The sequence below is a fragment of the Gigantopelta aegis genome, chromosome 2 (assembly GCF_016097555.1).
Source record: "Gigantopelta aegis isolate Gae_Host chromosome 2, Gae_host_genome, whole genome shotgun sequence".
Lineage (NCBI taxonomy): Eukaryota > Metazoa > Mollusca > Gastropoda > Neomphalida > Peltospiridae > Gigantopelta > Gigantopelta aegis.
In genome coordinates, this window is record NC_054700.1 from 30324627 (window position 1) to 30352078 (window position 27452).

Genomic DNA, 27452 nt, shown 5'->3' on the forward strand with positions numbered 1-27452 from the left:
ACACACTGTCCTGGACAGACAGCCCAGATACTTGGGATGAGTGCCCAGGACAGTGTGCTTGAACCGAAATTGGATATAAGCATGAAAATAAGCAGGGCTTCTAGAATTTTAGCCTTGGGATCAGTGATTTTAAAAATTTACTAGCCATGATTAAAAATTCACTAGCCCTACTTTAAATAAATACAGTTTTACTAATAGTAATAATCGGATATGTCATCTAAAGAGGAGATTGAGGTTAATAATTCTTAGATTGGGGGTGGAAAGAGGGGGCAGGATATTCATATTTACAAAATAAGTAAAAGCAACATTTGACAAGGTTTTTTTTCTACTAGCCATTTGGCTACTTATAGTAATTATTTACTAGCCCAACACTGAATATCACTAGCCATGGGAGTGGGGCTACCATAATCTAGAAGCCCTGAAATAAGTTCAAATGAAGTGAAAGGAATGTTCCAGGTTGCCTCTCATCAAATCCAGGGTCTCTAACACAAACAAGAGATGTGGTCAAACATATACATAGAATACAGAACTGTAGTTCTGACATAGGGTTAAATTATGGGTGTGAGATAAACAATAATGCTGAGTAGTGCGTTGTATATTCAATGTATTACCCATTGCTATTCCAATTTCAGGGAAACTTTTCAAATGCAAGTAAAATGTACTAGTTAAATAAGCTGAGATGTGATGTCACAGCATTAAAAACAGGGGCAAATAATGTCATATAGGCCTACCGTACATATAGAATAGCCCAGTGAAAGGTATTAAAATAGCTTTCGGCCCCAGTAAATAAAGAAAGAAAAAGAAAAGTTTTATTTAACGACGCACTCAACACATTTTATTTATGGTTATATGGTATCAGACATATGGTTAAGGACCACATAGATACTGAGAGAGGAAACCCGCTGTCACCACTTCATGGGCTACTCTTTTCGATTAGCAGCAAGGGATCTTTTATATGCACCATCCCACAGACAGGGTGGTACATACCACAGCCTTTGATATGCCAGTCATGGTACACTGGCTGGAATGAGAAATAGCCCAATGGGCCCACTGATGAGGATCGATCCCACACCAACTGCGCAGTAAATAAAGTGAACTGACCTCCAATTCGAGCCTCGTACGCGACTCCGACACTGCACACAGAGTTATCAGCCTGGGCAGCCACCTCTCCAGCGCACCGCGTCCCGTGACTGCAACAAACATACACAAACCATACAAATAGGCAACAAATACACAGTCACTACCTGCAGCAATACAGTTTCGGTTTCAACACCGGTCTCGGCGGTGTCGTGGCTAAGCCACTGAACATAAGGCTGGCAGGTACTGGGTTCGCAACCCGGTACCGGCTCCCACCCAGAGCTAGTTTTAACGACTCAATGGATAGGTGTAGTGTAACAGGGCTAGCTCTGGCACTCGCAAAATTCGCCAATCGCGAATTTTAAAAACAATTGGCAAATTTTATTTTAATTTGGCAACAAAATTACATGTAATAATTGATATTTTGTTAGAAACTCAGTTTCTGCAATTGGAATAATTATATTTTACCAGTTTACACTGCAATAATCACAACTTACCAGTTTACATTGGAATAATCATATCTTACCAGTTTAAATTGCAATAATCACATCTTACCAGTTTACACTGGAATAATCATATCTTACCAGTTTACATTGGAATAATCATATCTTACCAGTTTACAATGGAATAATCATATCTTACCAGTTTACATTGGAATAATCATATCTTACTAGTTTACATTGGAATAATCATATCGTACCAGTTTACATTGGAATAATCATATCTTACTGGTTTACATTGGAATAATCATATTGTACCAGTTTACATTGAAATAATCATATCGTACCAGTTTACATTGGAATAATCATATCGTACCAGTTTACATTGGAATAATCATATCTTACTGGTTTTCATTGGAATAATCATATCTTACTGGTTTACATCAGAATAATCATAACTTACTGATTTTCATCGGGATAATCGTAACTTACCGGTTTTCATTGGAATAATCATAACGTGGTTGCGGATCTGGGTCATGACCATTGACATCATAGCTGGCTTGTTCATCCTGAAATATACAAACAAGAAACACTTATATAACATCAAACAAACTCAATTCCTTGAAATTGTTATCACAGAAATGTTTTAATTTTATCCAGTAAAACTGTGCTATGTGGTGGCTGCATGTCTGTTTCTCCTCTAGAAATCCTCTAGGGTGTTCTTCCAACCTCCTGATGATCATCTTCCACAAGTGGGCTTTTCATAGCTCTGGTATTTATTAGAATTGTAAACCCAGTGGTAAAGCACTCGCTTGATGTGTGGTCGTTCTGGGATCGATCCCAGTCAGCTATTTTTCGTTCCTGCCACGTGCACCACGACTGGTATATCAAAGGCCATGGTAGCACTATCTTGTCTGTGGGATGGTGCATATAACAAATCCCTTAATACTAATGGAAATATGTACAGGCATCGAAATAAGCATTGTGTCTGGTAACCCATTTACAGGTTACCACAAAATATAGGTTACCACAACTATATGAAAGTTTAATTCCTGTTACTACTACTTTTAACGCAGATGTTCTGAAATTGTATCAGTGCGTGCTAACATTGGTACAAGAAACGAAATCTGGAAGTAAATGGAAACGCAGATTGCCAAAATTTCTTTGCAACTGCACATGTGCACACGAACATCGGTGCAATTTTGTACACGAAAACGAAATGCAAAAGTAAATTCATCTAGTGGACACTGCTTAAACTCGGAATGACTATAATTGCTTGAATTTGCACAAGTGTGCGAACATCGATGCAATTCCTTATGAGAAAATGAAATGCTGAAGTCTGGAATGCATTGCCTGGTTTACATTCGGAAACGAAACTACAGTTCGTTGAAATTTTTGTCGAGAACGAAACACCGTTCTAGACTTTTTTTACATGTGGTAACCTGAACGGCCGTTCTCGACTTATTTCAATGCCTGTATGTATTGGGTCATTTAATAAAGCAAGGTCTATATGCTGACTTGGACCATTAACCATCTTTAATTTCTCTCCAAAAAAGGTCCTGTTGTAAATGAGTAGCATGTCTTGTACTGTTTTAAAAACATTTCTGGCCAAAGTCGAAGTAATAAAAATTGCTTTGGCTATATGGAATGTGTACAGGAAAATATTTAAGGTACCACGGCAAAGGACAGGGCACCACAGCCATGGACGGAGGATGGACCAAGGCAGATGAGGAGGACATAAAGACCGTAAATATATCCACCTTTTCCGTGCAATCAAAACAAGAAAGAAAAGAAGAAGCTACATTGCCGCATCAAATCTGGGTTTTTTGTTGGGTTTTTTGCCTTAATCTATTTATTTTTCAGTTATCATTTATTTTGCTGTTAGAACCATATAAAGTAAAACTAATGAAAATAATTTAAATAAGGTGTACGAGGTATATAATATTACAGTGTACTGTCAACGTAACAGATTATTTTTAAATTCAAAACACTGTGGTATTTTCATAAACAATGAATGAACGAACGAACGAACGAACCAACGAACCAACCAACCAACCAACCAACCAAAGAATGAACAAACAAACGAACGAACGCACGGGCGAACAAACAAACGAAGAAACAAACAAACGTGTACCGACACCCCAGCATCAGCTATTAGGTTTCATAAACATGTACCAATCCCAATTTTATATGATTATGAATAAACAGGTATCCAGTTTCACAATATTACAATTTCAAGATAACAACAGATTTGTTTATACTAGAATATATTCCAACAAATGAAAACACTTATAGAAGAATTACCTAAAATTAATCTCTTGTAGCATGAAGAAAAGAGCACTGTGCTGTTTTTCACAACAGTATATGATTGGACAGAATGACATCAAAAGGATTCATCTGTGTTGCCACCCACATCACACCAACAACCCATCTCGAAAGTGTCAAAATGTTTTCGCTCCTGTCAGTCCCCATTAGCAGACATAAGGGAGATTTTGTAGAGACTAAACTTCAAAGAGCTGTGAGTTTCCACACACTGTGCCAGAGAGTCTCAGTAGGGGGCATCACTCTTTCAAATGTGGTTGTCTAAGCTGATCAAACTCTTCAAGGTTTGATGGGTCGACTCCCCACTTCTAATATCAGCTATACACTTATACCCAAACATTTGTGATACATCTTCTCAACACACACCAGGGATAAGTTGTAGTGCTCACCTAAAGTGTAAAAGGTCCTGTATATAGGACTCAGAGGATTAACATCCTTGGTAGACCAATTTGCTTGGGTTTTGTTCCCAACCCTGCAGTGCCCTAGCCAATACCAGTATACACTATGAACATCACAAATTGCATTCAAGTAATAACAACAAAATAATATGATACTAGTGAGAAAATGTTTTACATTTTACAGTTACAGTACATGAAATCAAATACGTCTCAATCAGTTCATTTGAAAAATAAACAATCAGAACTTAAAATGAATCCATTAAATTGTCAGGGCTTGAAACGGCCTTTGACCAGGTCACGAAAAGCGACCAATGTCCTGTATGAGCAATTTAAATATTGAAAAATAATGGTGTTAGTCACCCAAATAATATTATCTTTTTTAGAGCTATAACATATGAGCCACTGTTAATATTTGTATTCCACATTAAAATCTTACTCATAGTTCGCTTACCATAATTTGCCAACATGCATTATAATTTTGGGGCCAACATATTTTTTGGCAAGTTTCAAACCCTGATTGTAGTATTTAATAGAAGTGTAAACCCATCGTGGAAATGTGAAAATGTCTTGGGATTCTAATCTCATTATACAAAGCATGTGCTGGGAAATACCTTTTTACAAGCATTCACAGTTCATCTTTTATCAGCACTGATGCCATATAACTGTACAATAAAATGTGTTGAGTGCGTCATTAAATAAAACATTTCTTTCCTTCCTTTTATCAGCTTTTAATGTCGTGGTATGGAAGCTAAACTTTAAAAATACCTCCACTGCAAGAACATTTAAAACATCATTGATTTATTTTTATTCGTCAAAATATCTGTGACGTCAACCAATAAATTCACCATTTACAGGGCTCCCACAACAATGTTGTAAAGAACTGCCTTTGGTGAAACTGTCCACTGACGGCAATTTTTAGCCTGTCTATGGCAATTTTTTTTAAAGTGACATTTGCAGCAAATAAAAATGACTGAAAGATTGTATGTAGACATATTTCAAATGTGCAAATGCTAAATATTGGCAGATAATTGTACAAATTTTTCCACTGTTGAGGAGCTTTACCGATGGTACAAAAGTGCCATCAGCGATACTCTCTACCTACGGTAATTTATATATCAGCGATGGCAAATGTTGTTAAGTTCGAACCCTGCATCTACAAAGCCACACAAATACTTTCTGTGATTATTTCCAGCATAGCATACACGGTACAACATTTACACACTGATGTTTGTCAGGTTTATAATTATAGCTTAAAAACGTTTATTTATCTGTTGTTCACAGGTTTCTCTTCATCTCTTGTTTGTTTTTGTTAATAATTCCTGCACTTCTCAGAGATATTCTGTAATTAACAGCAGCTGATCCTTATTATCTTGGACAGTTAAATGTTTGACAGTTACCTTTCCTTTTTCACTTATCTGTAGTTTAGCTCTGGCATCTTCTGTCGGACTTGCAAAGTTACAAATTAACTCACACTCTGTCAGTGACAGTTCAAACTGTTTCATTTCAAAGTCACACATTACTCTTGGTATGTTTGGACCTCAGAAAACATACCTTCAGTCAAAAATTGACATCTGTGGGCATCAAATAGACAATAATAGACAGAAATCTAAAAACACCATATGGTGTATTTCCTAAATGTTATTAACTTATTCAGGTCTTGTTCCTGTTAGACCCAATATACCATTACATTTTCCTTGACATGTATCTTACATAGTCACTTAAAGGTAATAGTATTCAAGTTATTCAAGACTTAAAGTCATAAAATTTTAAGAAATTTTCAGGATAGCGGACAAATGAAGAATCATTTGTAGAATTTAATTGCATGAAATATTAATTGCTTAATTAACATTTACCATAGTCAGATGAAGTTTATTTCTGTGTACATAATTACAGTAAAGTACATTTATAATGATCATTACATAGAACAAACTGATACATAGAACAAACTGATCCATAGAACAAACTGATCCATAGAACAAACTGATCGTAAAGTCCCGTTTTGTCTCCGTGTATAATCAAAACCAACTTGTACAAATGTGTACAATGAATTACTGCTATTATTAACTATCATGGTCCCTTCCGGTTCGTTACAAATTCATTCAGCACTCCTCAATACAAAACTGTTTTATCTCTTGTAAAAAAAATTATACATTCTTATCTTACATTCATTATCAAGAAAACATCCTGACCCCTCCAAAAAGGACTGAAAAAACCCTCCAGTACAATTCAAATTCTGGCAGACACATCAACCATCAACCACCATGAAAAATTTGCATGTACATTAGAACTACCAATAACACACTGAATACATTCACGGAAACGATTATTCTAAGCAAGAAGTTATATGTTTCAACCAGCAACAGCAGCATACATTAGCTCAGTCGGTTGAGTGCTCACTTGAGGTGCTTGCATTGAAGGATCAAACCACCTTGGTGGATTCATTCAACTGAATGAATTTTTTTTCTATTTCCAACCAGTGCACCACAACTGGTCAAAGGCTGTGATATGTGCTTTCTTGTCTGTGGGAAAGTGCCTATAAAAGATCACTTGCTGCATTAGGAAAAAAATGTAGCATTAGGAAATATAGTGGGTTTCCTCTGATGACAACAAGTCAGAATTACCAAATGTTTGACATCCAATAGCTGATGATTAATTAATTAAGCTGACTGTCCCAAGCACACACCTCAACTATATGGGCTGTATCTGAACGGTGGGTAAATTGTTCAGTTTTGGTCAGGGTTTTAGACTGCACCAAAGTCAAGGTGATAAATGTGGTGCCCCAAACATGTATGACCAAAACCAATCATGCCCAAATTCAGTACCAACATGCTGACCTCAAAATATTTTACCTCAAAACCAGGTAACTGTTAACCTTTAATTATAGTGTGTCCTACAGAAAACACATTTTTTCATACTATGAAATTAACTACATGTTATTTACTTTTGAGCCAATTGTTTTCTGAATTGCACACAAAAATAGTATATATTTGTTATATGCAAAACACTTTTACTTTTCTTTTGACGTCAAACCAAACTCAAATTATTTCCAAAACATATTTTGGTAGCAGGATGGGATGGATTATAGGTTAAATAATTTGAAATGCATTTCTGAATATCCTTTCATTTCAACTTATTTTCGTGCTTATAACCAATTAAGGTTCAAGCACTGTCGTGTCAATACCGAATACCGTACCGATACCGAGGGTGAATCACCCCCAAAATACCGATATCAATACTGAATCTGAAATTTCAATACCGACCAGCTCTACAATGTAGTGGTCGGCCATCTCCTTACTCTGCCAAGAAAACTTGGTTCTGGATGGAAACCGGAATTGGGATGAGAACCTGTACAGCACCTACATGTACCAGTCTTATTCATATACCTGCCATGAAATACTGGTTGGAATAGGAAAAATTGTGTGAAGGATCAGTCTTACAACTTATGACTGTAGCACCAGGCAGCAACTGACAAGAAACATAAGAAAACCTGTAAGTACAAGTACACATGTCCATATAGTCACATATTTTTTTTTGATTGGAATGGGAAAAACCAGAATGGACCCATGAGTGAATCATGTGAGAGATCAGTCTTACAACTCATGGCTATAACACCATGCACCAACTGACAAGAAACACGAGAAAACCTGCAAGTACACGTACACATGTTCATGTAGTCAGATTTCTCTTTTTTATATCATGCTAAACTGCCGGCCGGCCGGCCGGCTCCATATCTGTGTCAAGTCATGCAAACAAGACTCGCAGGTATTGAACAAAATGCAATTATTCACATCAAATAATTGGAATTTATTTATTTGAAATGAGTTCACAAATTTATTGGGAGGAAACGGCACGTCCGGCACTAGAATGACCGTTTTACCTTGACTTGTTCAGAATCCTTCGAGATTTCTACAAATTCCAGTGAATTACAACTGCGGCAATTTGAAGGGAAAATCAATAGCAATGCTGCCAAAAGGGTTACTGGGGAATTTAACCCAGTTGTGTGTGACGCTACACAGAATTTACGCAACCATTGCCGAGTGCAGGAAATAAATCAATTTTATGGAAACAAATGCAGAGGCTTCAGGACTGCACAAGGAAACATTGAAAAGAAAAATATGAAATGACCCATCCATTAATTCATCCATCCATCCATCCATCCATCCATCCACTCACTCAATCTCTTATTCACGCAGTTAGAAATATTAATACATACAACAGGGCTGCAGAAAGTACTCGCCCGCTTGCCAAATGTGAGTACAAATTCGTACTGACGATTTAAAAAATGCAATACCAGCCCTACGGTCTATCTGTCTTTTTTAAATTTTGTTTGACACATGATGTTGATTACTTACCAAGTGCTATTAATGACCCATCCATTAATTCATCCATCCATCCATTAATTCGTCCATTAATTCATCCATCCATCCATCCATCCATCCATCCACTCACTCAATTTCTTATTCATGCAGTTAGAAATATTAACTACCAGCCCTACGGTCTATCTGTCTTTTTAAAATTTAGTTTGACACATGATGTTGATTACTTACCAAGTGCTATTAATAATGTTTTGTCAATATATCTATATATTTCATTTGAAGGGCAAGACCCTGTATATTATAATATTGTTAATAATATATTGTTCTATAGACTGGCAGATTAGTAGAAATTCTGGTGGGTTAGTTAAATTTAGTTAGTTCTGGTCTGGTGGACTAGTTAAATATTTTCCATTTCTGTACCCCTGTGCATGTATTATAGCAATAATTATGTGGAATTAAATGTCTTGCATACACTAAGCTTGTTCAGAATCAATGATTGTTACATTTATACATGTTCATCCCCATGCATGTTTTAAAATAATGACTACAATAATTTTTACCACATATTGACATGAACATTCATTTATCCTATAACTTGCCCATGATATCCATGTCATAAACCCGTGTGATAATTGAGTGTATTAACTCATGTAATAGGGGAGGGATACTCTAGAGCACATTGATTTTATTAATCATCGGCTACTGGATGTCAAACATTTAGTAATTTTGACATATAGTCTTAGAGAGAAAACCCGCTGCATGTTTCCATTGGGATTGGGGCAATTGTTTAATGTGCACATTCAGAGCAAGCTGTTGTAGCGCACGGAGGAGCCGGCTGAGGGCAGTACTTGTGCCCAGGACAGGAATTTTTCCATTAGTAGCGAGGGATCTTTTATATGCACCATTCCACAGACAGGATAGCACATACCATAGCCTTTGGTATATCAGTCATTATGCACGGACTAGAACGAAAAATAGCTCAACGGGCCCACCGACAATTCTTGATCCTAAACTGGACATGCATCAAGCAAGCGTTTTACCATCCCGCACTAGATGGTGTATTAAGTCACAGACACAGATATCAGCCAGTAACCTCATATTACATGTATATAAATGTAGATAATAAAGCAAAGTATTGTCTGTAATACAAAATACAAAGCTGTCTCTGATGCTTCTGATGGCTTCTTTTTTTATTTGCCAATTGGCATTTTTGTACTCAGTCAATGTTCCTTTTGCAAGGATCTTTAAAGTTTAAGCACTGACTTCGAGTTGACTACCTTACTCACAATGCAGCAAAGATGAATTCAATAACAAAAGGCTTCCTGGGTGCAGCCATCTTTGTGATCACATGACAACACAGAAGTGCATGACTATATACAAAGTGATCATGTGAGGACTGGCTATATACATGACAGTTATATTTTGGTTAATTAAGGTTCAAGCAAGCTGTCCTGGACACACACCTCAGCTATCTGGGCTGTCTGTCCAGGATAACAGGTAGGTTGTTAGTGGTTAATGAGAGAGAATTCGGTGTAGTGGTCTTACACCTACCCATTAACTTATTAAAACTTCCTCTGGGTGGGAGCCGGTACCGGGCTGCGAACCCAGTACCTACCAACCTTATGTCCAATGGATTAACCACGACATCACCTAGGCCGGTCAGCTAACTATTAATACTGAGGCTGTCGATTGAGAATGTTAGATAATTCAGTCCTACCATATACAATAAATTGTGGCATACTACAGTATGAAAGCACTTTGTAAAAATATATGGTCTATAGACTCATACTGGGAAATCATGAATAATTTTATAGATATTCAATGACAACATTTCACCAACACATACTCCTAAGTATGGCTGGTAAAGCAGCTATAAAACAACAGTAATTTGGATATAGCAAATACTGCGATAGAGCTAGATACATATTTTTGTCCTAGCCTAATGATTACATCTCCTTACAGACGCCAATAGCCAGAGTTCAAAGCGACCCACACATGCACAAACTGTGTTGTACAGTAATGCATGCATGCACACACAGCAAAATTGGAAGGAAGGAAATATTTTATTTCACGACACACTCAACACATTTTATTTATGGTTATATGGTGTCAGACATATGGTTAAGGATCATACAAATTATAGAGAGAGGAAACCCACTGTCGCCACTTCATGGGCTACTCTTTTCGATTAGCAGCAAGGGATCTTTTATATGCACCATCCCACAGACAGGATAGTACATACATGTACCATGGCCTTTGTTACACCCGTTGTGGAACATTGGCTGGAACGAAATTGGAACAAAATTGGTGGATATTGGTGGTTATTTTTTCAAGCGAATTGAGGATTTAAAAAAAAAAAATTATACATGCCAAGAAAGCTTCCCACAAAATTTGTTTGGAATTGGTCAAGCAGTTTGAGTAAATGATTTTTAAAAATTAGTTTAATAGTTTGCCCCTCGCCTCAGGTCACTTGGGTGTGTTCATGTGTTTGTGTGTGTGTTAGAATGACCAAACTCACAAACTGGTTTCTCCGTGTGCCAACGAAGCTTCCAACCAAATTGAATTGGAATAGCTTGAGTGGTCTGAGAAGACTTGTAAAAATTGTCTAAACTTCCCCCTTTTGAGGCTCGCTCCTCGGGAGGTCAGAATGACCAAATTCACAAATATATTTCTTCATGTGCCAAGGAAGCTTCTCACAAAACGTGGTTGGAATTGGTCGCAAAAGTAACAGTTTATCGTTTAGACTATTGGATTAATTTTTGACAAAAACCACGTTGAGTGGGTACAAATTTATCATTTTTACTCACATATAGTCACTAAAATGTTTTATAAATACATAAAATAAAGTTCATATTTGAATCAGTAAGTATTATTTTTGTGGGTTTTCTAATTTTTATGATATTTAAGATCAGCTAATGTTGATTAAATTAGGCCAAAAATTGAAAAGCAACGTTTACTTATGGGCATTTGTGGCCAGCTGTCCAGTATTTGTGTCCATTATTTCCAGTAACAGTGGTTTTCTGACCAAAATATGATATAATGCCAAAATTGCATTGGTACATTAGTAAACATTATATCGAGGTTATACTGTACATCTGGCAAGAGGAGACAATTCTGCAGTGGAAGTTATGACTCAGGGTCGTATAACATAGTTGTTGTGCTAGCACAGTAAGCTGAATAAGACTATTCACCCCCTCCCAGTGGGAGCTAACATTAATGGCATTAACAAATTAGATAAAACTATTTATCGACCTTTACGTATACATGCATGTATTAAGATTATTCAGATAAAGCATTTCACTAATTTTCCCCCTTTTGGTCCCCATCCCTCTGGCCCCTGTGGGGAGTCAGACTAATCAAATTCACAAATTTGCTTCTCCACAAGAAGTCCAAAATGTGAAAAGTTTATAAGCGATGACAATATCTACAAACGACACAGGATGATGCACCATGATGATCTAAAACAGATCACAACAGGTCACTGGAACCCTCAGGTATCCTAATAAAACTCATTGCATGCATCATTCCAAGAGATATCAATAACAGCACACAGTGATTATTGGTATCCTACCCATACAGCTAGCCAGCATACTAAAAACATCATCCACACCATGTACACATATAAGGAATCTCTATACAAGCTAATGATGTGACCAACACAAAATCAATGCAAATGTCATTACTGGCGTTTGGAAAATTCAGCACAAGTTCACAACAGGTTTATCCTTCTGCATTTTCCTTCTCCCATTTTCACTCCCTCTCCTGCACATGCTCCCCTTCATTCACATTTTCTATCTCTTCCCTCCCTCTCTCCCTCTCTCCCTCCCTCCCTCCCCTCCCTCCCTCCCACTCTCTCTCTCTCTCTCTCTCTCTCTCTCTCTCTCTCTCTCTCTCTCTCTCTCTCTCTCTCTCTCTCTCTCTCTCTCTCTCTCTCTCTCTCTCTCTCTCTCTCTCCGTATGCCTCTCTTTAACTCTAGCTGTGTGTGTGTGTGTGTGTGTGTGTGTGTGTGTGTGTGTGTGCATGTGTGTGCACATGCATGCATGTGTGTATGTGTGTGTGTACATATGTACTTAATAAACACACACACACATATACATGTATTAAAACAAACAAAAAACAACACTTAATAAAATCAAGAGGTATGGTAGCTGAAATTGCTTAGTAATGGAAAAACAAGTTTATCACAATGTTTTGTCATGCAACCGCCAGCACCCATCAAACTGCTCTGTATTTTGCATAGACCTGCAGTCTGGCAGTAATTGGTGTGAAAGCCCACCAGGACCTGGTCTGATAATGGTGCTGTAATGGGACTGGTGTATTTAAATACACACAATGACATACACAAACAGCATGCACTGGTCATGCATAACCATGCCATCAATCTGTCACTTCTATTCTATATTTTCCTATCTTTCACGTAAATCTATATATGAACATGCATACAAAATGTACATGCATGTATGAACTGTCGTCTGTTTGTATGTGTGTGTATGTTGTGTGTGTGTATGTTGTGTGTGTGTATGTTGTGTGTGTGTATGTTGTGTGTGTGTGTGTGTATGTTGTGTGTGTGTGTTGTGTGTGTGTGTGTGTGTGAATTTGTGTTTGTGCATGTTGTGTGTGTTGTATTGTGTGTTGTGTGTGTGTATGTTGTGTGTTTTGTGTGTATGTTGTGTGTGTGTGTGTGTGTGTTGTGTGGGTGTGAATTTGTGTGTGTGTGTGTGTTGTGTGTGTTTGTGTGTGTTTGTGTGTGTGTTGTGTGTGTTGTGGCTTCTATATAAAGATAATAATCAAAATGAAAAGCAAGAAATGGGGTGTTTTTCTGTTTTCATGCGCAATTACATTCAAGTACACTGTAGTTGACCTCATCTGCATGGCCTGTCTGTCAAGAACTGATATTAAAGGTTAGTTGTCAGTGCTTAATCAGACAGAACTCAATATAGCAGTCATTAAAACTTTCACTGGTCTAAGACAGATGATTTAACCACTATAGATGATGGTCCATAAGTTTCTTCTCCTATTTTATGTTACAGGAGCATCAGAATCAATTAAAAGTTGGTACGGCCATGAAAGCAATATATATGATGAGATCTATACTATGAGAGCACCATAGGAAGAGAAAAAAACATAGCTTGCCCCAAAAGTGGTACCGGCCATACCGCTTCAAACGCTCCTGTGTTATGTGCTAATTCAATGATTATGCTATTTTAGAAAATTTGTTTCTAATTTTCATCATTATTCATACTTACCTAGTACTAGCACAACAACAATGCTATACGACCCTGAGTTATAACCTCCACTGCAGAATTATCTCCCCTTAATATCTTACTATGCAATTAATATGTACTTTATATTAAGAAACCATTAACAGTGTACTGTTCTTCTTATTTCTGAAGTGAGTGGTTCCAATTTAATTGTTCATTACATGTACAAGAAGATAAATTCGAATTTATTTGTTACTGCAGTTTCAGCCAGTATGCCATGACTGGTATATCAAAGGCTGTGGTATGTGCTGTGCTGTCCTGTCTGTGGGATGGTGCATATAAAAGATCCTTTGCTACTAATGGAAAAATGTAGCGGGTTTCCTTTCTTAGACTATATGTCAAAATTGCCAAATGTCTGACATCCAATAGATGATGATTAATAAATGAATGTGTTCTAGTGGTGTCGTTAAACAAAAACTTTTATTACAGTTTTAGTAATCTGCTTTGGTGTGGATCATAGTTATACTGCCACACACCATTGCTGTTTCTAACAAGAGATATAGGCTCCAGCAGCCTTTTATACAAATTAATTACCAATAGTTCTACACCGAAGCACTTGCATGTTGCACAAATAGACTGCCTTAATGATGTGGTCTACTGACAGATATATTCCAGATGAGACTACTGAGGTTGCATCAGCTTTAAGCTTCTGTGTAGACCTACAGGTACTACATACATAAATATGCTCAGTTTGCCAATACCTGAACCTTAAATACTGGGCCAAACTGCCATCTGATGTTCAGTCTGTGTAGATCAACAGTTACTACAGACATAATTATGCTCAGTTTGCCAACTACAACATTTTATTTCAACTTATTTTCATGCTTATATCCAATTAAGGTTCAAGCATGCTATCCTGGGCACACAAACCTAAGCTATCTGGGCTGTCTGTCCAGGTTAGTGGTTAGTGGTTAGTGAGAGAAAAGAGGGTGTAGTGGTCTTACACATACCCACTGAGTCATTAAAACTTCCTCTGGGTGAGAGCCAGTACTGGACTGCAAACCCTGTACCTACCAGCAGTTACTAACTGTACCAGGACCCTGTTGTACATCACTACTCACATTTGCATGAGTGTGTGTCTACATCAGAATAGGTTTTGCAAAAAGTAGGACAGTGTTGTAAGGGTTACATGACTGTTATTTTCAGGAAGTGCTTTCGCTTTATAACTTCCACGCAAAAAAAAAAAAAAAAAAAAAAATGATAGTCTGATCATTTGTTTAGTTGTTAATACTCGCTTGAGTACTGCCTCATTTTGCTGTTATGTAAGAGGAAAAGTAAAAAAGTAAAGTTTGTTTTATTTAACGATGCCACTAGAGCACATTGATTTTTTATCTTATCATCGGCTATTGGACGTCAAATATATGGTCATTCTGACACTGGGTTTTTTAGAGGAAACCCACTGTTGCCACATAGGCTACTCTTTTATGACAGGCAGCAAGGGATCTTTATTTGCGCTTCCCACAGGCAGGATAGCACAAACCATGGACTTTGTTGAACCAGTTATGGATTGCTGGTCAGTGAAAGTGGTTTACACCTACCCATTGAGCCTTGCGGAACACTCACTCAGGGTTTGGAGTCGGTATCTGGATTAACAATCACATGCCTCGATTGGGATCTGAACCCAGTACCTACCAGCCTGTAGACTGATGGCCTAACCACGACACCACCGAAGCCGGTATTATGTAAGAGGAAGCATATCACTTAAACTGAAATTTTGTTTGACACAATCTGATTACATAGGTACCATGCCACTATTTGTCATGTCATTACTATGGGTGTGTGGATAATTTTTGGCATGCATCCATCAGAGAACTGTTCAAACACACCTGCCATGGGCACAACCTCTGACTTCACCAGAGCTCTGTCCATGACAGGATGTCATTACTTGTTGTAGCAGCTTAATATAGTCCAGCTTAGGAAGTAGTTCGTCATTAAAAAAAAAAAAAAAAGTAAAAATATTAAAATAATAAAAATTCTGATACCTTTTGAAATCTTTCTTTGATTATTACAACTAGACAGACCTCTGTAATATTTAAATAACCCACTGGTTTGACGTTACTTGTTATATTTAGTACTAACTGATAACAACTTTGCAAGTGGTATACTGCCACTTGTGTAACAGCAACACGAAGCAGTGCTTTGGCATGAGGGTGGCTACATGTACCAGTAAATGAAAAGGGTTTGTTTTTTGTTTTTTGTACATGGTACTTATCAAGGGAGTCACATGACCCTTTCGATAGTGTTGTATTTTTCACAGAATATATTCTGACATAGAAATTGTATTGAACTGCATGGAGTAATTAATGGTGGTGTGTAACCTGTAGCCTATTTGAATACTTTGTATACTTGTTCTACACACAGGTGTAGGAAGGTGCCAAAAAGTAGGAGGCACACACAGAAATATATATAAATACATGTATAAATATATAAAAACCATAGCTGCTCTCTCACCCACTGTCTATGCCTTAGCTAGTGCTACAGTTACTATACACAAACATACAGGTACTATACAACATAGACATCTGTTAACTCCAATAGTGTGTACTGGTACAAACGCACCTTTAATAACTGAACCAAACTGTTGCTTGCTCCGGCACCGGCACTGGTTTTGATCTCCACTAAGACGATCTTAAGAAGGTAACGCCTCAGTGACAAAAGCAATTTGTTTTCGCTTTCTTGCCTGCTCTTCTTCACAGTTTGGTTCAAAGACATGAAATAACATAGTTTCTTGCGTATAGCCTCCATTTCCGACATTTCAGCCACAAAGACTTCCATCAGATAGTGTACAGACACATGATAAATATACACTGTAATGGTTTCAGAATGAAGCAATAAATTCCCCAGCAAATTTCTACTTTATATCAACACCAAAAGGATTTTGCAGTAATGCTTATAGCCTGTTTGGATACTTTCTCTGTATACTTGTTCAGTCTGGTCTGCTTCAGCTCATACAAGAACATCTAGTCAAAATGTTCTGGAACCATTTCTTGCTTTTCTTAACCTACAATTCCAACCACAGGACTTCTAGCATTTTTACAAAACACACTAGCCATGGGATCAGTGATTTTAACAATTTACTAGCCACGATTAAAAATTCACTAGTCCTACTTTACTTAATATAATTTACTAACAGTAATAATCAGACATGTTACCTAAAGAAGGAGATATCAATTAAAAACACTAAGATTGGAGGGTGGCGTGGGGTTGGAGGTATGATATTCATATTTACAAAATGCAGCATTTGACAAAAAACATTTCTCATTAGCCGTCGGGCATGGCAATAGTAGTGTGTGTGTGTGTGTGTGTGTGTGTGTGTGTGTGTGTGTGTGTGTGTGTGTGTGTGTGTGTGTGTGTGTGTGTGCGCCCCCCCCCCCCCCCACACTTTTTGGCACCTTCCTATGCCCATGGTTACTATAGTTTACTCGATGGTCTGTAGTTCAAAGTTTACCACAGCATCCATGGCAAGTGCTATGACTGCCCTCCTTACTTGCTATTGTGCCCCAAAAATTGGACATTAATGTCAATGGCATATATATACATATATATATATATATATATTCTTTCCTTTCCTTTATTATTATTATTATTATTATATTAGTACTTTTCTATCCTAGGCATGGCCTGCAGGGTGGTGTGCCAAGGATGCATGGTACTCTTCAGCCCTAACTAAAAACAAGTCCTCAAATGTTGCAGAGAAACACTTCACCCAGAAGCTAGTGTTGTTATGATCCAGAACTTGGTAGCCACCATCAAACTGGTTCCAGTTCATTGTTCTCATTTCCTTTGCCCTTATAGTTCAGCTTGTTTAACTGTCTCAAAGAAAACATTATCATTCACTTCCTTTTGAGTGCCTTTCTGTGAAACTAATCAGATGCAACCAGCCCCAGAGACAACGACCTGGATAACCCGACTACAATCCCACAAAAATAAACTTCATCATCAGCTTGGTGGTTAAAACATAAAAGAGTACGCCCCTATTTATTCTTTTATTTATTTTTTTTGTCGAAGATTATACCTACTGAGTAAGCTAGCAATCACGTGTTATCAGCCTGGGCAGGAACTCATCTCAACAGCTTGTTTACCATGTAACGCGATACCATTAATAATCTTCATAAGTATTGTATTGTACATACAAACCGGCCTTGGAGTCGTGGTTAGGCCATTGGTCTACAGGCTGGTAGGTACTGGGTTCGGATCCCTGTCGAGGCATGGGATTTTTAATCCAGATACTGACTCCAAACCCTGAGTGAGTGCTCTGCAAGGCTCAATGGGTAAGTGTAAACCACTTGCACCGACCAGTGATCCATAACTGGTTCAACAAAGACCATGGTTTGTGCTATCCTGCCTGTGGGAAGCGCAAATAAACGATCCCTTGCTGCTAATCGGAGAGAGTAGCCCATGTAGTGGCGACAACGAGTTTCATCTCAAAATCTGTGTGGTCCGTAACCATATGTCTGACGCCATATAACTGTAAATAAAATGTGTTGAGTGCGTCGCTAAATAAAATATGTCTTTCTTTGTACATACAAACCAGCCTCAGTGGTATTGTTGGTCAAGCCATCAGACATAAGGCTGGTAGGTACAGGGTTCACTGCCCAGTACCGGATCCCACTTAGAGCAAGTTTTAACAGTGGTTAAGCCATCGGACATAAGGCTGGTAGGTACAGGGTTCACAGCCCAGTACCGGATCCCACTTAGAGCAAGTTTTAACAGTGGTTAAGCCATCGGACATATAAGGCTGGTAGGTACAGGGTTCACAGCCCGGTACCGGATCCCACTTAGAGCAAGTTTTAACAGTGGTTAAGCCATCAGACGTAAGGCTGGTAGGTACAGGGTTCACTGCCCGGTACCGGATCCCACTTAGAGCAAGTTTTAACAGTGGTTAAGCCATCAGACGTAAGGCTGGTAGGTACAGGGTTCACTGCCCGGTACCGGATCCCACTTAGAGCATGTTTTAACAGTGGTTAAGCCATCAGACGTAAGGCTGGTAGGTACAGGGTTCACTGCCCGGTACTGGATCCCACTTAGAGCAAGTTTTAACAGTGGTTAAGCCATCAGACGTAAGGCTGGTAGGTACAGGGTTCACAGCACGGTACCGGATCCCACTTAGAGCAAGTTTTAACAGTGGTTAAGCCATCGGACATATAAGGCTGGTAGGTACAGGGTTCACTGCCCGGTACTGGATCCCACTTAGAGCAAGTTTTAACGACTCAATGGGCAGGTGTAAGACCACTACACCCTCTTCTCTCACACTAATCGCTAACAACTAACCCACTGTTTTGGACAGACAGCATAGAGAGCTGAAGTGTATGCCAAGGACAATGTGCTTGAACCTTAATTGGATATAAACACAAAAATAAGTTGAAATGAAATTAAATTATGTAATGTGGTATTATTACTAATCTTCACAAGTATTGTCTTGTACATACAAAAGTATAACTATCATCATATGTACTGATACTGCATACAGGCACAAGTTAAACAGAGATGGCTAAAAGCATCTGACAGATAAAATGGCCCAACAAAATGTTGCCTGAAAATACATAATCAATTTGTCCTGAAGACTACTTCAATTCAACAAGCTAGTTAACACGTACAACCAGTTGCCACATCCAGCTTGCTTGGGGACGGGATGCAGCCCAGTGGTAAAGCACTCTCTTGATGTGCGGTCGGTCTGGGATCGATCCCCGTCGGTGGGCCCAGTGGGCTATTTCTTGTTCCATGACTGGTATATCAAAGGCCGTAGTATGTGCTATCCTATCTGTGGGATGGTCTATATAAAAGATCCTTTGCAACTAATGGAAAAAAATGTAGCAGCTTTCCTCTAAGACTATGTCAAAATTACCAAATGTTTGACATCTAGTAGCCAATAATTAATAATCAATGTGCTCTAGTGGTGTCGTTCAACAAAACTATTTTTTTCCCAACTTGTTATTACTATTTTTGTATGTTTTGAATGATTGTTACATGTATGTAGTCATAAATCAGAAGAATAAACATCACATTCTTAATTCTTAGCTAATGCTACATCGTAGCTGTTTAAAATGTCAGCAAAATGGCATATGGTAACAACCTTTAGCTGAAATAAAATGTATATACAGTCATCTCTACTTATTTGCACATCGGTTTATAGCATAATTCGGTTAATCGACTATTTTCACCCAACACGGAACCATTTGCCCTTATAACACTACAAAACATCCGGTTAATTGCACAGACTACAGGCTATATATCGGTTATTTGCACATATAAATAACGATTTTTAAAACAAATTTGTGCTAAATGAATGTCACAAATCACTGCGAAAGTCTATCAAACTTTGGCAAAAAAACTCAAATAAATCACCGATTAATCTGTTTTGTTTGAGCTCACTGTGTGGTAAGCCGACTGTAATTGCTGTTTACAGAGTCGACGTGTGGCATGCAAATGAGATGGTGTGCATGTTACTACTGGTGAATCACAATACCCGACTACAAAATTTAAGAATGACATAATTAAGTTGAATAAACCTAAGACCTAATGTTTTGTTTGCAATATATTGCTGTTAATCAGAGGCCATCTCAATAACGGGTAACTCTCCGACTATTATTTTTAGAAGTGCCGCCTGCGCGCTTGTACGCATGCGCACTCAACTATTGAGGCTCTATTCGATTGACGTGTTCAGGGCAATCATTGTTCTGTATCAATTACGTTATGTTGAGAAGCCTTGTTAGTAATTAAAAGATTACAGATCAATCGTCCTAGGCGGTTATGTTTTTAATAAATGTGACCAAGAAAGGGTTGTTGTTCACTTATTCATTAGATGCAGTGTACACTATATCTGTTAAATGCAAAAGAAACAATTTATCACTTGCTTCCCGGAAAATGTAGCGGGAAAAAAAAAGACTGGTGGGGGAGGTCGTCAAAAAACAAACATAACAAAGACCATTATTTATGGATCGTCCCTAAGTTTCTGCTATATCGTTAGACACCAATCAGTCGGACCGCACCATGAAGGTCAGTCAATTGTGTTAGACCGGTCATGCATGCAATGCAGACTGCTGGAACTGATAACGACTCACTAGCTGAGCTTAACTTTAATTGCTTAACAATAGCAAAGTCATTATTTGGGGATCACAAATAATACCAAAGCTTGTCATATCTTTTGAGATGGAAAGAACACCATACCAGCAAATTCATACAAGTTCACGTAATTCTATGGTAAGGCGCATTCGGTCAATCAACAGTCCGGTAATTCGGAAACTGACGTCATTTTGTAAATACGTGCACCGATGAAACGTGAACTTTTTTTATGGTTCCGTTTCAAGTTTATCTCATTAACTAAATGGCTAATACACTTTGTTTACACTAGTGGATGGTCAGTGTTTTTTTTTTTAATGCACAAAGTTTGTGTTTTTAGAAAACGACGCCCAGTGACGGACGTTGTTGGGTTTTTTTTAAAAATGATTTCTGGTCTGGCAGATTAAAACAAAAACGTCATGCTAATTATATATATATCGATAGATATATTTGTTTACATTTATATATATCCAACTGCATGTGACATGTGTTAACTGTAATAGTTCCAGTATGAAGTACCGCATTATGCTAGACTGTCTCCCATGCCACTTTGTAAGTTGGATGGCTGTTACAAAGTGAAAGTCGGTACTCCATCGGTTAATCGACTAACCCGGTTAATTGCACAAAATCGAGCAGCACCGAGGGTATGCAAATAAGCGGGTTTGACTGTACTTCAAGTCTTGTAATCTATGTGAGACTACTTTTAGTACATGCAGGGCAAATGCTGTTTTTATCTTCACATGTGCATGTACTGTTTACCCATAAAGATATTTTCATATAAGCTTCCTATATATATATAATGTATATGAAATAACCTTATCGATCACCGACCCCGACCCCTCCCCCAAACCGAAGTCCTAGCAGATCTGCATGGGAAGATTGATACCTCACACCCGAATCCACAAACTGCTCTATACCACAGGCTGCACCAGAAAACCAGGTGGTGGTGGGGTGGGTGGGGGGGTTGGTGTCACCGTGACTGAAGTCGATGCCCGAGAGATCAACGCCAACTGATATGATTGTCACAACCATGCCATGAAACAGTCAAAACGAGCTTCATTGGGCCCCCTTGGCTGCTCCTGAGGTCGACCAGTAGCCATCGGGCCCTGAGAACAAGTCTCAGCCCAGGCAGACGGGGAATACCTCATCGAACCTCTACCCCGATTGCACAGGTTAGGAATGACCATCGGGGTAGGAACAGGAGCCCCTAAGAATGCTGCAGTCTCGCATATCCCTGCAGAACCATACTACGGAATTGTCGGCGCCAGCTCAACTGGCCATATCAGATGTTCGTATAAATACAAACCAGACCATTGCACCGAATCCTGGACCCAGTGCACCACATTAGGATTCGTCAACAGATTACCCTCCACCAGAAACCTGGCAGGCAGAACAGCACCCCAAAACTGGCAGCATCCTCGAACTGCTGCGAACCTCTACAGAGGAACCAACAACCTGGCATCCATCTCTATGATGGAAATATGAACAGGGAAGAACTGCCGTGCATGACACAAGAGAACCTCCATCCTCCAACACCGTCACCATTGTGTTTGCAATCACATCAGGGGCTGCATTTACCGGTGGAGGTTAACCAAATTCCACCATCAAAGCCAACTCCGTGCTTCTGAAGTAGCATGGAGCATCAGTGCCCCGAGGTTTGCTGGCCATGGCTTTGGCGGGAGGAAAAGAATCATCTGTGCACTTACCACCCTTCCTAGAGACCTTCGAAGTGGTACCCGACTTACTGACCACCGGCTAGTCGGGCTGGAGGATGACAAGTAGTCTCCACACTCCTCTCTACACGGTCTCTCCTCACCTCTCTCCTGCTCTCTAGCCCAAGTCATGGTAGACCATGAGGAACAGACCTTCGAAGTGGTACCCGACTTACTGACCACCGGCTAGTCGGGCTGGAGGATGACAAGTAGTCTCCACATTCCTCTCTACACGGTCTCTCCTCACCTCTCTCCTGCTCTCTAGCCCAAGTCATGGTAGACCATGAGGAACAGACCTTCGAAGTGGTACCCGACTTACTGACCACCGGCTAGTCGGGCTGGAGGATGACAAGTAGTCTCCACACTCCTCTCTACACGGTCTTTCCTCACCTCTCTCCTGCTCTCTAGCCCAAGTCATGGTAGACCATGAGGAACAGACCTTCGAAGTGGTACCCGACTTACTGACCACCGGCTAGTCGGGCTGGAGGATGACAAGTAGTCTCCACACTCCTCTCTACACGGTCTCTCCTCACCTCTCTCCTGCTCTCTAGCCCAAGTCATGGTAGACCATGAGGAACAGACCTTCGAAGTGGTACCCGACTTACTGACCACCGGCTAGTCGGGCTGGAGGATGACAAGTAGTCTCCACACTCCTCTCTACACGGTCTCTCCTCACCTCTCTCCTGCTCTCTAGCCCAAGTCATGGTAGACCATGAGGAACAGACCTTCGAAGTGGTACCCGACTTACTGACCACCGGCTAGTCGGGCTGGAGGATGACAAGTAGTCTCCACACTCCTCTCTACACGGTCTCTCCTCACCTCTCTCCTGCTCTCTAGCCCAAGTCATGGCAGACCATGAGGAACAGATGTCACATTGCCTCTCAAACAAGCATGAGCAGCACAGCAAATGTGTATCAAAAAGCAGGATTTCTTTTTAGCACACCCAACTTCCATGCACTCCACCATATCTGACATCCTAATAACCCGAGATAACCATCCCAAACCAACCTCATATGAAGTAGTTAAAGAAGAGAATAAATTAGAACAAATATATACAGAACATTACAATTTAAAAACCTGTTTAAACTGTTCAGGGGCCTAATTCACTACACTCTCGCAACTTTGTAATCTCGCAGTGCAATGCTAAAAGACTTGCAAAGAGGATACTGTTGTCTAACAGAGCCAAAGAGCCCTTTGTGAATTAGGCCCGAGAACACACAGACATGCACACGTACATTAGTTAAACAATACTACCACAGTTTCCACTATCCTTTTTCCTCTATGAGACTCATTCTTCCATTTGAACTGAATACCCTTTGTTTTTTACCAGCGATTATAGCAGGTCGTCCTGCTCAGGGCCCATATTTTCGAAGCCATCTTAGCGCTACGAAATCGTAAAACCGTCGTAGGTTGTGACGTCACTACAGCGCACGCCATAGTGACGTCATAGCTTACGATGATTTCACGATTTCGTAGGCTAAGATAGCTTCGAAAATATGGGCCCAGGTGTCATAGTTTGCCACTCTCCTACTTTCCCCCACAAACCTCTATTTACTTTTAAATACTCATTAATTGTTGTCCGACATCTAAAACAAACAGAAACTGATCAGTTATAAATTATAAAATGAAATACTCACATAGTTTTTTTGTAGATCTGGATGGTCTTTTTCTATTCCATCATCGAGTATGGTGACAGTAACACCTTTTCCTGTGTATCCTGCTGCCCAGGCCTTCTCAACGTTCATATCTAAGCCCTTTCCACGATTCTGAAACATAGAAAACAAAACAGTTCCGCTTACATACCTCATGGTTAAAGATATTCATGGAAATATAACCAGTATGACACATATCTGTCATAATGATTTCACGTGCACATCGCATGACGTCATTTTGAGAAGTGACATCATAACCTAATACGACTTCTCCAGTCTTAGCTCTGTGTAATCGCTTACCAAAATGACATCGTTTCATCCTCTCTTTCTAGTTGTGTTTGAAACGTCCTTGTTATTTGTAAAAAAAAATATTAGTATGGATAATGTGGATAATAAAAATATTATTACACTTGCGTGTGCATCATTCTGATTTTATTTGCGTCAGGATTCATGCATTACCCGCGCTCTCGCTTGGGCAATACAAGAATCCTGACACTCGTTTCGTAAAATCAGTACGACACACAAGCTCATGTAATAATCTCTATGTACACGTCCCCTGCGCGTGCTGTAACCTCACCGTGGTGCAGGGGTGTAACATTCTCTTTGAGAATGGACAATACAGTACACATTGAAGTTTAGAGTAAAAGTCAGTATCTCTCTGTGATATTTGTATTTGTATTTTGCACAGTTCTTTACACTGTTTTTATTTATATCTTGAATTTTTCTGTTGATGTTGATCATCACCTTATTTGTTTCCATTAATATAGTTTGACACCCAATAGCCGATGTATTTTTCGTGCTGGGGTGTCGTTAAACATTCATTCATTCACATTGGGTTGCATTAACCATAGTTTGACACCCAATAGCTGATGTATTTTTCGTGCTGGGGTGTCGTTAAACATTCATTCATTCATTCATTCATTCATTCTATGTACACGTCTAGCTGTTGATGTATATGTAATATATTAAATATATCAATGTAGATCAAAAGGGTGAAGTGCATCAAACGTTAAGTATTAACTAGAAGCAGAGGTTTAAAACAATAACACTGCCCGAAGCCGGAGGCAAATGGAATATGACAGTCGTGCAACTGATGTGAAAGATCTAACTTGCCTGTGGGCAATTGAACTATTAAATAATTCAAGTCTCAATAAAACAATATTATTTATCTGTAAACTATTAATTTCGCACGCAATCTAAAACTAAACACATTTCTGTCAATGCACTTCACCATCTTTTTCCTGTGTGTGCAACAATCAATTGTCTACTAACCCATTATGGGAATAGACATATTTTAGCAGGGGAAATACTTGGAAGTCTGAGTTGGACAGCAGTAATGCGTGTTACAATTTTTTATTTTTTTTAATATGACGAAGAGAAATCTAAATGTAGATTGTACACTCACGCAAACAGTTTCAATCACTCAGTGGGTAGGTGTAAGACACTACACTCTCTTCTCTCTCACTAACCACTAACTACTAACTTAGCTTAGCTTTTTAACTTGTTTAACGTGTCCATATACCACTAGGGTTTCGAACACTTACCACTAACAACCTACCCACTGTCCTGGACAGACAGCCCAGATAGCTGAGGTGTATGCCAAGGACAGAGTGCTTGAACCTAAATTGGATATAAGCACGAAAATAAGTTGAAATGAAAATGAAATATTCTTCAGCATGCATGGTGCAGGGGTGGCAATATTATCATAGGTTTCCTTGACAGTAGGAAATACATGGGGTACAGCACATTTTTTGTATATATAACGGCCTTGGTGGCATCGTGGTTAGGTCATCGGTCTACAGGCTGGTAGGTAATGGGTTCGGATCTCAGTCGAGGCATGGGATTTTTAATCCAGATACCGACTCCAAGCCCTGAGTGAGTGCTCCGCAAGGCTCAATGGGTAGGTGTAAACCACTTGCACCGACCAGTGATCCATAACTGGTTCAACAAAGGCCATGGTTTGTGCTATCCTGCCTGTGGGAAGCGCAAATAAAAGATCCCTTGCTGCTAATCGGAAAGAGTAGCCCATGAAGTGGCGACAGCGGGTTTCCTCTCAAAATTTGTGTGGTCCTTAACAATATGTCTGACGCCATATAACCGTAAATAAAATGTGTGAGTGCGTCGTTAAATAAAACATTCCTTTCTTTTTTTTGTATATACTATATGCATGTAGATATAATACTTTTTTAACGAGTTCTATAAGCTCCTATAATATTTGTAAACATGTTGGGTTTTTTTTGTTTTGTGTTGCATGATACTGGTTTGCTTAATTACAGTCCCCATGGTCTGACTATAGCGCTTGATGTTTCTCTTTGAAAAATTTTTCTTTCTTGTTTGTTATAATGTATGATGTTGATATGCATCACTGTGTGTCGATGAGTGAGGCACTCTTACAGTTTTAGTTTAGAATTTTTATATTCATGTTTATATCTGTCAAATATACATACATGCATGCATGTAGCTGGTCAATGTGTTTTTGTGCTGGGGTGTTATAAAAGGGACATTCCTGAGTTTGCTACAATTTTTAAGATATTATCGACTAACATATTTTTTAACGATTGTAATTACATATCAAATATATTTTCCTGCATAAAATATTAGTGGCTGTATATTAAACGTGTTTCTAATCATTCTAATATTTGTACTAGGTTAAATTTCATTTTATTTCCTAAAATATGTTTTTTCGTACATACGAAATTATTTGAAGACAAAATCCAGTTTTGACTACTTAAAATATTAAGATGACCAGAAACACATTGAATATACAGACCCTGTTATTCTAAACAAGAAAATATATTTAATTGAAGAAATATTTTATTAGTCGGAAACATCTTACAATGCAACAAACTCAGGAATGTCCCTTTAAATATTTGTTCATTCGTTGATTCATTCTCTCATCAACCTGATATGTTTGTGGTGGGGGCTAGACTCATGATGATGATGATGATGTGGGGGTGGGGGTGGGGGTGGGGTGAGTGATTGAAACCAGACTGAAAGCACATGAGTACCCTATAGATTATATTAACAGTTGTAGACCGTAATATTGATATTAAACTCAGATCACCGCTACGTAACAGATGAGTTTGTGGGGGATTCTTGACAGGTTTTTCACAGTGGGATCCTACACCATGTCACAACTGGTCGTAATGTATGCAAATCACTTGATAAATAATCCCCAAGCAATTAATATCTGTTACAATTTCTTCTGCATTAG

At 38.8% G+C, this 27452-nt stretch overlaps 1 protein-coding gene across 2 annotated transcripts in view; it reads right to left on the reverse strand.

Moving 5' to 3' along the window:
- Positions 1 to 27452, reverse strand: part of LOC121383612 (furin-like protease kpc-1) — a 187387-nt gene that overhangs the window by 71227 nt on the left and 88708 nt on the right. For both annotated transcript variants that reach the window (XM_041513706.1, XM_041513711.1), the window contains exons 4-6: positions 24224 to 24352; positions 2010 to 2086; positions 1102 to 1190 (exon numbers count right to left, since the gene is read on the reverse strand). In XM_041513706.1, the coding sequence (XP_041369640.1) occupies positions 1102 to 1190; positions 2010 to 2086; positions 24224 to 24352 (295 nt within the window). The remainder of the gene's footprint in view (positions 1 to 1101; positions 1191 to 2009; positions 2087 to 24223; positions 24353 to 27452) is intronic.